The 11,559-nt window shown below is 40.9% G+C and overlaps 1 protein-coding gene across 1 annotated transcript in view; it reads left to right on the top strand.

Moving 5' to 3' along the window:
• DGKE (diacylglycerol kinase epsilon) overlaps positions 1-567 on the top strand; it is a 17,786-nt gene extending 17,219 nt beyond the window's left edge. The window contains exon 9 of the mRNA XM_060291243.1: positions 521-567. Within this exon, the coding sequence (XP_060147226.1) occupies positions 521-567 (47 nt within the window). The remainder of the gene's footprint in view (positions 1-520) is intronic.
• The last annotated feature ends 10,992 nt before the right edge of the window (positions 568-11,559 follow it).

Raw genomic sequence — 11,559 nt, 5'->3', positions numbered from 1 at the left:
GGTTTAAAGCTGGATGGTTCACCGACTTCTCTTTTGATTAAAAGACAGTGTCAACAATTCAAAAAAATGTACTAAAGAAAATTTACCAGTCAGATTAACTGCCCAAAAATGTTCAGTGTTAATTGATAAGTTTTAAAAATTTAGTGGTCTGGTAGTATTTTGAAATATAGTAGTCTTTTATATCCAAAGTACTTAACAGAATTTCCCCTTGGGGAAGTGGATATGGAATCCTCTGCTAAAATGTTTATATCATATTTATTTTAAAATGAGAGATATATATTTTTTTACTTATTTATTTTCTTCATTGTCGTATACCTGTGTTTAGTGTTTACAATATATTGCTTTATTTAATAAGTTAAATTGATCACATAAATTCTGCTACTCACAATCAGAAGTGTAGCCTAAGTAATAGTTGAAACCCATAATTTAATTCTCGTGACAGATATATTATGTAGATATTCTCATTCTTCAGAAATATGCCGAGGGTGCCCCTCTGCTGCTCCCCAACCTACTCCCTCAGGTCCTGCCGTGGGGCCGCCCCACGGGGCCTCCAGCCTGGTGTTTTAGGACAAATGGCCCATTTGTGGGCTTGGTGGTCTTTTATGACATTAATCTCTGAAGGATTGGAATGTATCCCCCCAAACACTGTTAGCTCCCCTTAAGGGTCTATTATGAATCTGTCATCTATTATGAATTGCCAGAAACTTAAATTTCAGTCACCTTCAGGCCCAGGCCATGTTTTGAAGGAACAACTAAGTAGTGTACACAGTAGTCAGTACATTACATTAGAATGCTTTTATTTTGCTTAAATTAACCTCTTCCAGGTCTCAGTGGGAGCAGCTGAATTCTAGTATTCTTAAGATTTTGTGAGCAGAGCTGTTTTCACCTTATTCCTATACCATTCATGGTAGGTTACCTATTGCGGTGGTGGGAGAGTTTGTAGATTTTCTTTCAAGGGGCTGATCATGTTTTGAGTATAATGAGCTTCATTGTTTAATTCATGGTCAAAATTGTTACAGATATCACATTTTACAAATATACTGTTAAATTCACTTTGCTTTAGGCTATATTTTATCTATAATTCATAGTGCTAATTATAGCATCAAAGTAAATATTTAATATGGGATATCAGAATTAAATAATCAAAATAACTTATCATTTTTTTAATTTTTAAAACTGTAACTATAATGTTACATTTGATTTTGAACAGATTTATATACAACACCCTCATTTATTTAAAAACAAACTGTTTTTTCAGTTTTCATAATCCAGTGAAGTTTTTTCCCTGCTTTGACCCTTCACAAAGTTTACCTATTACTGTATTCACTCATTCAGACTTAATTTTTATTTAGGAAAGTTATTTCAGAATACCATATCATAAAACATACTATCTTATTTTTTAAAAATTCACTAACTTTTTGGGCACATTTACTCAGCATTTCAAATAAATGTGTAGGCATGTGCCTTGTTTTAAATAAGTACAATTTATAAGACTCACGTTTGCAAGTTATATTTTAGAGTAGCAACTGTTGACATTACCAGGGATCCCACACTTTACAAAACATCATTTGCCACAGGATTTTTCTGTTCCATTTTAAACTGTCTTGATTAAAAAAAAAAAAAAGTAACTTCTAAATTCTCAGGAAGAAGTGTAGTAAAGCATGTCTTCATGCCTGTTTTCAGGTTTCTCTCATCTTTTACTGTTCTAATGCATTCCTAACTCCTCGCAGACTTAGTCACTTAAATACTGTGAATACCTGGCAGCTCTTAGGGATCCCATAAGTAGATGGAGATAATTTTCAGTGCTTTGTTCTATTTAATAGAAATCAAACTGACTTGTGTTTTAAAATACAAGTTGTCTAATGGTAAGATTACATGATCTTAAATGTGTTTTAGGTTTTCTGCAACAATTAGCTGTGACCCCTTAATGTAGCTAATGTTTATAAAATTTTATAGTCAAAATTATTATTATTTTTTTTTAGTGTGTGTCAAAAAACACGTAGTATATGTTTGCCTACTTAGAGTTGGAAAATATACTGTGACTCAGAAATTGTAAACAGTTCTTTTTGTGCTGTAAAAATGAATACTACCAGTATGTCAAAAGAAAACTAGTGTGCATTTGTAATATAAGGTAAAATTGTATTTAATGTATATTATGGAATTTTAAATTTGCGCTCACTTAGGAAACTGTAAAGGGGATGTTAATTTACAGATTCTTGTGGATCTGAATACGTAATTTGTAAGCTTTATGTGGTTTTCCCCTCAAAATGATAACACTGAAACAAGAACCAGCACTTTATATTCAGACTTTTAAAAAATTCTACCTAATTTGGGACAATGGAACATAGGTAGATTTACTTTAAAAATCTAGAAATTTAAAAAGAAAACAGTGTTGTTACTCTATCCCAATCTGAATGAAAGTGTGTTCTCAGCAACAAGACAGAAGAGGTGGTTTTGGTTTTGCTTTTTAGAAGTATGCCCCTGCCTTTCTCAAATTTTCCCTTGAAGGCTTATCTCCTGTTTCTCCAAGTATACTCTGCAGTCTGTCCGCAGCATCCAGAATCACCTCAGGAGCTGGTTGACAGTGTGGCTGCCTAAGCCCAGCAACCAGCCCTTGACTTGAGGAATTGGGGTCTCTGGAGGTGGGACCTCGGCATCTCTGGTTTCATTAACAGGCACCTCACGTGCTTCTGATGCGCACTGAAATTTTAAAGTTACTCGTCTGTACCTCGTGTGTTCACCCAGGGCTTTTGCCGGCTAGATACTATGCAGAAATTTTGAATTAATTGGATGTTCTTAAATGTGTTTTTCCTTCACTCCACTAACTGCTTTCTTCCCCCAAAATCTGTCTTCTAAAGGAACTCTATGAACAATTGGTTCGTATCCTATCCAAATTGATAAACTCTGTTACATAAAAATTGGTAGCCTCAGATTTTTCTGTGGAACTATGGGTTCTGGGCTATGATCCATGGAGTCTTGGAGGACAAGCAGTGCTTCAGGGGCCAGTGGAGTGGAGCCCACTGGGGCTTCTGCTTTCTCCCCACGCCGGGGTGCTGCTTCAGATCAGATTTCAGTAGATAAAACACTTCCTTTTTTTAAGAAAATAGTTGCCACTGTTTTCTTTCAAAGAGTTCAGAAGCCACTATAATGACTCTGTCGCCTGGTTAATTTTCTACTGATTTTTACATATTCAGAAACCTCGTGTTTTTTTGTAAAAAGAATATTTTGGATGTCTCAGTTGCTGCCTGGAATATGGCCACTTGGAATATGGCTATTTCACAAATTTTGAAGGCATTTTGTTGAATAGTAAAGCACTGACTTAGCCTCTGTCCCTTGTACTTCTAATTTTAGTAAAGTAGAGAAATGGTCTGTGTATTTAATTTTAGTTATGTAAGTACACACACACACATTCTCTCTCTCTCTCTCTCTCTCCCCCCCCCCCCCCATGGCCCTGACTGTGCAGTCAGTGCATGAGGCCCACAGGTCTCAAAAAGGTGCATTCTAAGGTTCTGGAGAAAGAATCACAAAATGTCACCCTCTAATACAGAAGTTCACAAAACTTAAATGATTGAGGCTAGTCACCTACAGAAATGTCTGCAGAAACTAAGTCACCTAGAAGCTATAAATTGAAGTGTACTGCTGATAGTAGACCTAGGACACTTCAGTGCAAAGATGCCCTGAGCTACCTCACCGATTAAGGAAGTGTCAAAGCAGAATGCGCCTTGCAAGATAAACTACAGGAAATCACCATCACGTGGTACTTTTTGATGACTGACTCGGAATGTGGAAAAGAGCTGGAAAGTTAGATTGCTTTCCTTGTTCCTCTGACATTGTCCAGGCGAAGGGACAACCTGACTGGATGAGAAGGTTGGGCTATCTGAGCAGATTCCTAGAGTAAGGAAGGGTGCTTTGTGTACTTGGGTGACAGTGGCTCCTAAGAACTTTTGTTCTCATTACTCCAGTTCTGGGCTCTGCCAGCAGTCTTCTTCTCAAATTTGATCAGCTTGAATGAGCCCAGCACATAAATCGGCGCTCTGGTTTTAGTTCTGTTTTGTGCAAGTTTAGAACAGCCAGATCCTTGGCCCTGATCACCTGCAGGTGAACTGATTGGATCGGCTCTGTGAACCCACAGTGTCAAGGACGCTTGTGACAGGTCCGCTCGAGCAGCCAGCTGGCCTCATGTACTTTCTCCCCCCTTGGCCTCAGTACTATGTCCCTATCACTAATTACCCTGTGTTAACTGCTTTTGTTGTGTTGGGTCTGTATTGTGGTCAATGCCTACAGACAGAGAAATGTGAATTAAAGCATTTGATACGTTGATGATGTTTGCTTGTTTTTTAATAAAATTAAAGTGCAGCACTTGAAAAGTATGATCCTGTGTTGCTTTTTTTGACACAACCACGAGAAGACAGCTTTGAGTTACTTTCACAGAAGATGGTCCTTGGCCTACAGCAGAACAGAAATTACCACGTGTGTCAAGTTCTGGGTCAGATACATTTGGACGGAAAGGAAAATATACATACCTAGCAACTGGCTTGTGGCAGAGTAGACCAGTAAAGGAAGTCAAATAAATGAGGTGCATTCATCTCATTTTCAGTTGTTACAGTGGAAAGAGAAGAGAATTTATTTGAAATATCTAGGCTGAAAACCCATCCTCTACCACTGTTTAACATTAGGCAAGTTATTTGTTCTGCTTGAGCCCCCCAGTTCTTTATAAAAGTGGGAGCTATGCCAATGGAGAGGTTGCAGACTCAGGTGCTTAGAGGAGAGAGGCAGGTGACGAAGGTGGGGGTGGTGGAACTGGGCAAACTAGAGCACCTGACCGCAGGGAAGCAGGTCCAGGAGCACAGAGCTCATCTTTCTAGGAAAGGTAGAACTGCGGGCTTTTTGTATGAAACCTAATTTTAAAATACGGGTCGGCAGCTAATTACCTGTAGCCTCCCACAGGCTTATATGATGATTGTAATGGGAGGGAAAAGTGAAGGCATCTTATACTTGGCAGAAACTTGCACTTCCTTCCATTTGATTTTTTAGAAAGCTTTATGGTTTAACAGCTGTGATCTGGATTTCATATGACGTTTTGTGGCAAATAACATTTTTATTCATTTCATTAGAGGAAAAAGTGCAGTCCAGCTTCATTCTGTCATGTTAGAATTGTGTTTTTACAATTTTTTTTTGAAATAACTTAAAATTCACTGCTCATTTGCCTGTTTTTTTTTTTTAAACAGACAATGCCAAGCGTAATGCACCCTTTCTTGATCATAATTTTAAACATGAGTTATCACGTTTGGCGGTGATATCTACAGAAGTTCCCAAGAAGGCTATTAACTAAATAGCCCCTGACAGTTCCATGTTTTGACTTCTTTTTTTTTCTTCTTCCCCGTTTTGGCCGTGCCACACCCTTTGCTTAGTTCCCCAGCCAGGGATTGAAACCGGGCCATGGCAGTGAAAGTGCTGAGCCCTAACCACTGGACTACCAGGGAACACCCCATGTTTTTACTTCTTAAATTACAGCTTGGGCACTTGGGTATTATGCTAGATGTTTTATTTACTTTTATCTCATTATAATCTACAACTTTGTGAGGTAGACATTATGAACTCCGTTTCACAGATTGGTAACTCAGGGCTGGATGTTAATCCCGGGTCCTCATCCCTGCTGCTTTTTCATCATCATCACAACCACCACCAACAGTATAAAAAAAAGTTGAATATAGGCAGATATATCATTGTGCTGGACACTAGGAATGCTAGGGCTTATGATACAGCCTTCAACAAGGAAACTGATCACATACATGGAAGGAATTCAGAGATTAATGAACTGAAAGTGTTAAACATTGCCTATAAATAGAAATTTAATTTTTTTGGTACAGTTGTGGAACTAGAAAATGAAAACTTTTTATCACGTGTGAGTAGACAGAAGGTAAATTCATCTATGACAAAGCTGTGTACGCTGTGAGCTTCTTGAGGACAGGTTGCTCACCTTGGTCATTTTGCATTCAAATTAATGAGCATTTGCATGTCTTTTTGAAAATTCTGTTCTATGTGGTATGGAACACTTACTCTTCAGGGCATTATACTTATCCTCCAATTTCCAGCATAGGCGGGCACCCAGGAGTTTTGAACAAATGAAGTTGCTGAGGCGCTGCACTCGGAGACCAACCCTGGCAAACAGCAGGACTGTGTGCTGCCAGGGCCTGTGTGTGTGCTCCTACAGCATGTCTGCGTACATCTCAGGCCCCATTCTCTGGGACGTGCTCCAGCCAAGGCTCTGCCAATGGCCATGAACGGGAGCAGAATTCTTACCCCAAAATAGCCACTTTGGCATGAGTTTTAGTTTGGGCTAAAGGCAGTCAAAAACACAGTAGATTCAGGGAAAGTTCTTTACTTCCCCCTCAATTGCTTAAATTTACATTGGAAAAGAGCCCATACCAGAAGAGAACTGTTATCAGATATACCTTATTACCTAAGAAACATCAGCATAACAGGACAACCTTTGTTTTTCAAACACCTCCTCTAGCTTCCTAGGAATGGCCTTCCTCCCCTTTGTACCCTCAGATCCCTACCCCTTTCTTTAGCTCAGAACGTTACAGAAGTTTCAATTACCTGGCTGTCCTTTGGGTCTTCATATCTTTACGGGGCTCTCACATGTACATAATTTTGTTTGTTTTCCTGTTAATCTGTCTTATATCAATTTAATTATTAGACCAACTGAAGAACCAAGAAGGAAAAATGTTCCCACCCCTACAGCCATGTTTAGACCATGTGACCATTCCTCCCTTGTAGTTGATTGGACCCAGGAAGCCCATCCACAGACCAGCAAGCAATCAGATAATCCACTGGGCTTCGTTTTCACAAAATGCTTTTGTAAACTTTAAATCTGTCCTCCTCAGAGTATGGCCCACAGACTGTTTTCTTCCAATCCACCTGGAAATAAGTACAGAAACTGAGAGTAAGAGTTTAGAAATTTGCATAGCTATTTTGTCAGTTAACTATTGGATCTAATCATAATAAAAATGTAGCTTGTATTGTGTATGTCTCTTTATGTCATTTTTCTCTTTATTTTATAAAAATATTGATACATGATGCTGTTGACCTAAAACAATAGACTGCCAAATAGTTCTCCAGCAAAGACAGGTTTATCCATGATCAGCAAAGAATTGTAATTCAAGGTCTATAACCATAGCAAGCCACATGCAAGGGAAGGAGCACTCTTATAGAGGGGAAAAGGAAGTTGGGAGGGCTGTAGTAAACAAAGATTCCATGGCTTTTCATTGGCTCAGTCCTCGCCAGGAAAGAAGAGAAATATTTCTTCTTCCTGTTGGGCCGTACTATCATCGCAGGGTTTGAGAGTTCCTCATTCTTGTCTCCTGACTCTTTTTAATTGAGGTTTCTGTTTATTAATTTTTTACAGTGTATTAGAATTTTTTTAAAGAAGAAAGAAACAAAAAAACAAAACACCTGATTTTGGACTTCCCTGGTGGCGCAGTGGTTACGAATCCACCTGCCAGTGCAGGGGACACGGGTTCAGTCTCTGGCCCTGGAAGATCCCACATGCTGTGGAGCAACTAAGCCTGTGTGCCACAACTACTGAGCCCACCTGTTGCAACTACTGAAGCCCTCATGCCTAGAGGCCATGCTCCACAACAAGAGAAGCCACCGCAATGAGAAGCCCATACACCGCAACACAGAGTAGCGCCCGCTCGCCCCAACTAGAGAAAGCCTGCATGCAACAACAAAGACCCCATGCAGCCAAAAATAAATAAAATTAAAAAAACAAAAAAACCACCTGATTTTTCACTACAGATGGTTTAAGAAGCACTGCTTTAAATAACATGCTTTCTTCCACTGGGAAAGGAGGGGCCGAGCTGCAGTGAGTTTCTGTTCCTTAGAAAAAAATAAACTCTGAGTAACATGTTGCAAGAGGCTTGCTTTAATTTGGTAAAAGGAGCAGTGACCTTTAGTATCTGATACCAAAGCTTGTGACCATGATACAGGTAATAGCAATGGACTCCGGACCAATGAAACACCCAGACAACAGGAGGAGGAAATAAGACTAGTAAGGAACTATTATTTCAAGAGAGGTAAGAAATTATGTAAACTGGAACATATAAGCTAAGAACCATATGGTCTGGAATTAAGTAGCATAATAACATATTTGTAGAGCATTTCATCATTTATAAAACAATTTTATATGAAGTATTTTCTTTATTCCTCACAAAAACCCAATTGATTAGGCAGAGCAGATAATAATTTCAATTTTCCAAATGAGTACACTGTGATTCAGAAAGGTTAGTGACATACCAGTGTCACACAGAGCTGGGATAAGATACCAATCCAGTCTTGTGACTCTAAAATCTAGTGGGGTGGTTGCTTGTTTTTTTCACTAAGTTATGTCACCTTCTGTCTAGGTCAGGGGTTCTTAGCCTTTACTGGGCCACAAGCAGACCTTTGTAAGAAGCTGATTATAGTTATGGACACACATACACATGTTGCTATACACATTCAGCAGGATTTTGCAATGAACTTCAGGGGCCTCCTAGATTCCAATTAAGAACCTCTGTACCAAGAACCAGTCCTAGCTGGATTCCTCAGACACATTTAGTATTGACTGGCAATGAACTTGCTCTTTCTAGTTATCTTCTGCCATCTTCAGTCATTTTGTATTCTGACTCATCCACAAGCCCATTGAGTACTACAGAAAACTCAAGGGTATACAGGTTCAGAAGAGCTGGCAGTGGAGGGATGCTTCAGGAATAAAGGAAGTGTCATTAGGCTAAGCCTCAAAGGAAATTCCATTCTGGCATATTCAAAGGACATAGTGTTGGCCAAGCTGGAGAGAAGCAAATATTTTTGTGTGTTTTCTGTTCTGTTTTTTTAATTAATTTATTTATTTTTGGCTGCGTTGAGTCTTTGTTGCCGTGTGCAAGCTTTCTCTAGGTGCGGCAAGCAGGGGCTACTCTTCTGTGCTGTGCCTGGGCTTCTCATTGCAGTGGCTTCTCATTGCAGAGCACGGGTTCTAGGCACGCTGGCTTCAGTAGCTGTGGTACGTGGGCTCAGTAGTTGTGGCGCACGGGCTTAGCTGCTCCGCAGCATGTGGTATCTTCCCGGACCAGGGATCGAACCCACGCATTGGCAGGCGGATTCTTAACCACTGCGCCACCAGGGAAGTCCCGAGAAGCAAATGTTGATGTAGAAGATTAGTAGAAGATGAATTTGGAGAAATAACAGAAGACCAAGTTGTAGAGCATTGAACAAGGAGCTAAAGATGTCAGCTTTAAGTCTGTGAACCATATGGTACCATCTATAAATGGCATTTTAAGAAGATTACTCTAGAAGTACTGCGGAAGATGGATCGGAAGGGGATGGATTGGAAACAGGAAGCCTAGTTTTACTATAATCCAGGAGCAAGCAGACTAGGGTTTGAATTTAGGTAGAGACAACAGACACGGAAATAGAGGCAGAAATGAGAATATTTATAGAGGAAGAATTGACAGATCTGGATGAAGGATACCTTGAAGAAAGGATTAACTCGTCTCTCAAGATTTTGAACCTTGGAAAAGTGAATTTGTTCAACAAATATTGATGTGACTGATACAAACGGGGAACTGCTGGGTATCAGGTTCACACGTACAAGGCCAAGGCCAGCACCTGACTGATTCAACCAGTAAAGTTATAAGCAGCCATTTTTACAAGTAGCAAAGTTACAATAAGCCAAAGGTGCCAACTCCCCATGGTTTTTGTACAGCACCCAAAGAGGCAGTGACTGCAATGTGAGTTAGGGGACACCCCATTGCTAAGGAGCTAATTCTAGATTGGAGGAAGTGGTTTTGAAATTCTGAAGCCCAGGTCTCACCAGAACCCCAGAGAAATGGGAAACTGGCTCATGACAGCTTCCCACGGGGTATAAGGACGTGAACAGAAGATGACCTTGTACCGGCTCCTTATAGGCTTCCCATGATCTCATGCCTGGGAATGGAGCTGTTCCTCTACACTGGGGGTGGCAGTGGCTGGGGGGTGGTGGCAGGAGCTAGTTTTCAGGAATAGAAGATACACTTGGTACTAGATACATAGACTATAAAGTTAGATCAGGACATTCATGTACTGGCCAGACTACAGGAATAGGTTTTTTTTGTTGTTTTGGGTTTTTTTGCGGTACGCGGGCCTCTCACTGGTGCAGCCTCTCCCGTTGCAGAGCACAGGCTCCGGACGCACAGGCCCAGCGGCCGTGGCTCACGGGCCCAGCCGCTCCGTGGCATGTGGGGTCCTCCCGGACCGGGGCACGAACCCGTGTCCCCTGCATCAGCAGGCGGACTCTCAACCACTGAGCCACCAGGGAAGCCCAGGCATAGGTTTTTGTGTCATTCACAGAGAGGTGGGGCATATTGAGTGTTGGACTTTCAGCTCCAGGTCCTGGGTTCAGGTCCTGACTCTGTCACTCACTAGGTATGTGTTCCAGTCACCATGGCTGTGTGACACATTACCTGAAAACGAAGTGGCTTAAAATAGCAACATTTATTTTGTTCCTGAATCTGCAACAAGGGCAGGCCTCTGTACATTTTCACATGAGTCAGATCCTCCTCCCAGCATATGCTGGAACAGCTCGAAGGCTGGGGACTGAATCGGTGGAAAACTCACCCATCTGGCAGGTGCTGTTGGCTGTCAGCTGGGGCTGCAGCTTGCTCACGCATGGTGTCTGAGTTCCCAGGAAAGCATCCTGAGAGGGAGGGCCAGGCGGAAGCCCTACTCCCTTGTGCCCCAGCCTCAGAAGTCACACAGTGTCACTTCTACTATATTCTATTCACCAAGGTAGTGACAAAGCCCTGCCCGGTTTCAACAAGAGGAGAAACAGACAGCCTCTATTGGGGGTGGGGAGGAAGGTTCTGGAAGAGCATGCTGTCCTGGAAAGACTGCTGTGGCCATTTTTGGAGGATACAATCTGCCAGAATGTTAACCTGATCTCTCTTTTTTATTTTTTTAATTGTGGTAAAATACACATAATATAAAACTTACCACTGTAACCATTTTTAAGTGTGCAATTTGGTGGCATTAAGTACACTCGCAGTGTTGTGCAATTATCACCACTATTCATTCCCAGAAACATTTCATCATCCCAAACAGAAACTCCAAACCCATGAGACAATAACTCCCTATCCTTCTTCCAGTCCCTGGTCACCTCTGTTCTGCTTTCTGTCTCTGTGAATGTGCCTATTCTAAGTACTTTATTGAAGCGGAATTCATACACTATTTGTCCTTTTGTGTCTGGTTTATTTCACTTAGCATAATGTTTTCAAGGTTCTAACATGAGTCTCTTTTCTCATCTATAAAAAAAATGAAGAATAGAACAGGGCTGCTTGGAGGATTTAATCCGGTAGTACATGTTATGGTGTACAAATTTCTTGATACTCCTCCCATCAAAAAGGGAAATCTAATTCCACTTATATGGACTGGCCTTAGTGACCTGTTTCCAATGAAGGGAATGCAGCAGAAATCGGGGTCTTCTGAGGCTTCGTCATAAAAGGTGATACGACTTTTGCCTGGCTGTTGGGACACTTGCCCTTG

The sequence above is a fragment of the Globicephala melas genome, chromosome 20 (assembly GCF_963455315.2).
Source record: "Globicephala melas chromosome 20, mGloMel1.2, whole genome shotgun sequence".
NCBI classification, from domain to species: Eukaryota; Metazoa; Chordata; class Mammalia; order Artiodactyla; family Delphinidae; genus Globicephala; species Globicephala melas.
Note: the sequence above shows the minus strand (reverse complement) of the source record. Positions and strands in the feature narration are given on the sequence as shown.